Source organism: Gavialis gangeticus, unplaced genomic scaffold (assembly GCF_001723915.1).
Source record: "Gavialis gangeticus isolate Ggan-Ray unplaced genomic scaffold, GavGan_comp1, whole genome shotgun sequence".
In the NCBI taxonomy this organism is placed as follows: domain Eukaryota; kingdom Metazoa; phylum Chordata; order Crocodylia; family Gavialidae; genus Gavialis; species Gavialis gangeticus.
The window spans coordinates 162459474-162464428 of NW_017729024.1; the positions used below are offsets into that span (position 1 = coordinate 162459474).

Here is a 4955-nt window from a genome sequence, read left to right on the forward strand (position 1 = left end):
GGGGTGGTGGTGTTAGGAGGGGGGGCTGCAGCAAATGTTGGGGTGGCTGCAGCCCCCTCCCAGCACCACTGCTGCCCATCCCGAGTGCAGCCTGACCCAGCCCCCACTGGGAAGAGCCTGGCACAGACCTGGTCCCAGCCCGCAGCTGCAGCCCACCCTGTGCAGATCTGGGGACACGTCTGCCCCACAGTCGCCCAGAAGATGGCTCTATCGCGTGCCCCACCCCAGTTGAGCAGCCCATGGCCCTTTCCTTCCCCCTCCCCTTCCACCACAACTGACTTACCAGCTGCACACAGCTCTTCAAGCTGCCGTGCTGCGTGTCGGAAATCAGATCAGTATCGGCCGATATGCTTCCTTAAAAATCAGCTATTGGTATTGGCCCCCAAAATCTCTTATCGGTGCACCCATAGTTCATATAATGTCAGATGGTCACATATTTTTAAATTCTGATAATGCTACTTAATCTTAACCAGTTGAAAATACAAGGCTTGTCTTTCTTTCTGTACCACAATAGACGATGTCTGAAAAAAGCAGTAGAGGTGGTTGAACAGCTAGAAAGACAGACTACAAATGTTCTGCTTATAGGTAAGAGTTCTTCAGGATTACTATCCGCCTCTTCACATACTGAATTTTAAATGATCATTTTTCAATTGTGTGTAAGGAAGGGAAAATAAGTGGTTCAAACTCCTAAGCATCTAATGCTATGTTTAGAAGTTTCATAGCATCTCACTTGAAACAATTTGCTAGGATACCTTGCCCTGGACTTCTGCTTCGCCTAGTTTAAAATTTGGCTTGCATAGGCCCAGCTGAAGAGGGGCTCAAAGGGGTTGGAATTAAATATTCAAGGACTTCTACATTTGAATCAGAATCTCTTGCTAGTGTGTTTTGGTCTCTGCACAACTGTGTTAAAGTGAATTTTGGGACTGTTTAACTTCAGTATAATTAAACTGTTAAATGGGTATGGGTATGGAAATCTATTTGCTGGTTTTCCATATGAAAATTTGTTGCAAGCTTGTGGGACTTTTATGGTTTTCATGGTAAAATTTTATTTGAGAATTAATGGTTTAATTAGACATGCATAAATAAGATCAGGTATGTCTCTTGTTATATCACTTTTGAGAACCTCAGCTCTTAAACTTAGAGCTGAATATGGTCACGAATGACCAGCATGATACAGCGCATAATTCAGCCACATAAAATCAATCTTAACTGCACTGGTCCGGAATCTAAAGGTGGTCCGCTTCGCCAGTGCATTTGATATGCACTGGATTTTTAGAATGTTATGTGTTTTTTCTCAAATTGTGGATTAACTCTTAAAGTATCATGAGACTGTGTTGCTCTAAATAGACAAGTATGTGTTACGTTAAACAATAGGGTGAATGTGGAAGTTTGTGATATATAAGTAAGCACCAGCAAGACTCCTGCATACTTGGTGTAGATAAACCTTTGCAAGCTGTTGGAGTAACTGAAGCATGGGATGGAGCAGATGTACCACGGAGCAAAATGACTGAGAGAACTTGGCATGCATCTTGTAAAGAAGTTGGGGAATTTTCCCTTTCTTTTTGTCCCCCTCATTCAATTTGCCATTCTTTGTCATTTCCTTTTCTGGTAGTAAATGTTAGACTGAAGGTGGAAGGCATGAGGGGTGAAGTAATCACTGAAGACCCTCATCAGTCTCATGTCTATCCTTAAATAATCAAGTTTGTCTTTGATTTCACCACAGCTCATAGTCTGGCTCGGAATAAGCCAGAGCTCAAATAAGAACAAATGCACACACCATAAAAGTTAAGTTTTGGTATTCAACTTCAGTTAATGACCTCGAGGTATCAATCCGCTGATCATGTGTGTAGTTTTAATACAAAACTGTGTGGTATTGTATTCCATGAGCATGCTCTGCTAAATGCATATGGGATTTCATTCAGGCATGTGGCTGCGTTTCTGGAATCAAAAGTGAATGTTTGTTCACTTGCTTATCAGTTCAGTCTACACAACTTAGACTAACTTGCAAAGATTAAATAGATCCAGCCTTGGGCTTTTTGACTGTCTGTACCTGGCGTTAATCAACTCTAAGCAACCAAATAAACGTTTTCAGCTTTATTACAGGCATGAAAGTCTAAACATGTATCCTAAAATAGGTAAACTGGAACTTGGCACTCCATTAAAACAGTATTTCTATAAGTATCTTTCAAAATAAGGCCATCCTAAAATGGAGACTTTCTGTCTAGTGATAGTGAACATACCACTGAACCTTGTCCTTTTGATATTGCTTTCTAGAGGAGAACGCCTCTGATTTGTGCTGTGTAATATCTAGCCTAGTCCAAGTGATGATGGATTCGTACTGCAGAACAAAGTTCGGCTTTCAGAGCCTTATTCAGAAGGAGTGGGTAATAGGAGGACATAGCTTTTTGGATCGTTGCAACCATTTGCGTAAAAGTGACAAAGAGGAGGTATGTTTCTTGACTCTTGGTTACCTACATCTTCACACTGGAGAAGGACGGGTGTTGGGCTAAAGTGCATCTTCACTGAGGATATTCTGAGAGACTCATTTTATGGATTGCAGACAACCATTCTTTATTTGAATGGTAAATAACACTTTTAAAGCCTTACCTTGATTAGGAGCTGCAATTCTGCTATTCACTGTCACAATACTTTTTTAAACAACTTTATGCAAGGATAATTTTAGACTGCAAGGTACTTTCAAGGCTGCCGTGACTTAGCACTAGAAAAACTGGATGTGCTTTTTAGAATGTTTCTCTTTTCATTTGTAGCTATAATTCCTTCAAATAATCTGTACTATTAAAATATTAAGGTGCCTAATATCACTCACAAGTGAATTTAAACATCCATGGCTACCGAATCCATGCAATGTTTTATTTTCAACCTGGCATCTCCTGCTGAACTTAGTTTTCTGTTACTCTAAGTTTCAGGCATAGGCCAATCATATTGCCTTCCTCAAGAGCAGGAAAAATGTAGTTTTCAACAGCATGTTTTGGCTTGGATCCTGGTTGCTCTTTATGCAAATGAAGCTCTTGTTTTTTGTTGCTAATCTTATGATGGTAGCAGATGCACAGTTCCCATCAGAAACTGGTGTATTCCATTTCTAGTGCCAAAATAAAAAGTATTACTACCTAGTAGAGTTTTAAACTACCACTAGTGTCTATAAAACACCTAGCAGTGCTTTGCTTTTGCTACTGTAGCAAAACAAACCTGGGTAAAACAACTGTGTGCACAACATTCATTGGTATTTGAGGTGTAAAGACATTCCAGATCATTCAGAAGTGCAGGCTGGCTGCATGGTGGGACAGATTTCATTGTTTCTTTTCCTGAAATTGATTTAATATTTGTTATTATTTAGGCTCCTGTTTTCCTGCTCTTCTTAGATTGTGTTTGGCAGTTGGTACAACAATATCCTCCAGCATTTGAATTCACAGAGACTTACTTAACTGTCTTGTCAGACAGCCTCTACATACCTATTTTTAGCACTTTCTTCTTCAACTCGCAACATCAAAAAGACACTATCGTGGTAAGTATGCGCTTCCGGGGAAGTGGGATATTGGAGGAGTCGTGTCTAAAAGCTAGGGATTGAATAAATGATGACAAAATGGTTGTTGGCATCTAAATTGGGTGCACCTAACCTGTTACCTGCTGGATGTTTGTCCATGCAAAAATTGTTAAAGACAACAAATGGCCTGCCAGAAGCACTCAAGTAGCAAAACACAAACTCTCAGCCCAGGGACATAAGCAGAGAAATGAGGCTTGGAAGTAGTTTCGTGCTAGTACCTAGAGCCAACTATTCTCTGGCAGTATGTGATCTCTACAGGCTTCCTGAGGTGTGGTGACCCTGCATAGAAAGGATATTAACACCTGTGGAAGGCCTTGAGTCCTTGGCAGGTACTAATAGATGCATGCCTAATTCTGATTTAAAAGCCTCATTGGTTCCTATTACAGTGAATTTATCAGATGAAGAATGTTGAGCCTGTTTAAATACAATATCCAGAGGACTTGGAGACCATGTCTGAATTGCAAGCTCATTCGTAATTGTGATGAGAGATTTGCAGTGCATTGGACTTGAAGATCATGCTTCCTACTCCAAATAAATTGCTTGAATATGTGATAGGTTGAAATGTATTGCTATATTACACATTAATTGCAAATTAAATGTAACATCTACTAGGGCCCCTGGTGTCCAAAACATAGTAGGGAACAAGTTGGGGCTCTAGCTTATTAATGAGGAAATGCACCTAGGAAATGCTATACTTGGTTAGTAGCTTTGCCTTATCTATCAGAAGCCTTTGTTGTAAAATTGTATGGTCAGAATCTAGTGTGTTTGTGTGGATTTCTTATGCAGTCACATCTTGTCATCACCAATTTCAGAGCTTTCTTTTGAGAGAGCTGCTGAATATAGTGACATTTTTTATCTTACAGAAATAAGGTGCCTCAGCAGAGGTAGAATCAAAATAGGCTCACTTCAGACGAGTATTAGATTAACCTGCTCTTAAACTCCAAGGGTGGAGTTATCACAATCTCTAGAGTTTCTGAAGTTTGGGGGTGGGGGCGAATGTGTGACTTACGTATATGTATTTCATGCTTTTTTGTAGAAAAAAGTGAGACGGTAGTAGGAAGGGTCCAATCCCAAATGAATTGATTTTAGTGAAAATCTTGTTGTAAATAGCTTTGGCATTTTAGTGGAAGATGTCATGCCCTCTGCTTTTAAATGTCTTTTTAAGTTAAGAAAATACAGTAGAAGTACATAGAGAGATTTGGGGGCCGATACTGATAGCCTATACGGCTGCATCCAGCTGGTAAGTCTATGGTGGATGGGGAGGGGGCAGGGAACAGGCGTGGGGGGCAGATTAATGGCCCCCATGGTAAGGGAGGGAGGGAATGGGGCTGGGGTACATCCTACCCAGCTGGGGTTGGGTGGGGAAAGGGGGGGGTAGTTCCTCCTGCTGTAC

General features: G+C 40.8%; 1 protein-coding gene across 1 annotated transcript in view; it reads left to right on the forward strand.

Annotated features, from left to right (window-relative positions):
- The window catches only part of MTMR12 (myotubularin related protein 12), a 101021-nt gene that overhangs the window by 84072 nt on the left and 11994 nt on the right, over positions 1-4955 (forward strand). Inside the window, exons 12-14 of the mRNA XM_019518000.1 lie at positions 515-585; positions 2275-2447; positions 3356-3523. Coding sequence (XP_019373545.1) covers positions 515-585; positions 2275-2447; positions 3356-3523 — 412 coding nt within the window. The remainder of the gene's footprint in view (positions 1-514; positions 586-2274; positions 2448-3355; positions 3524-4955) is intronic.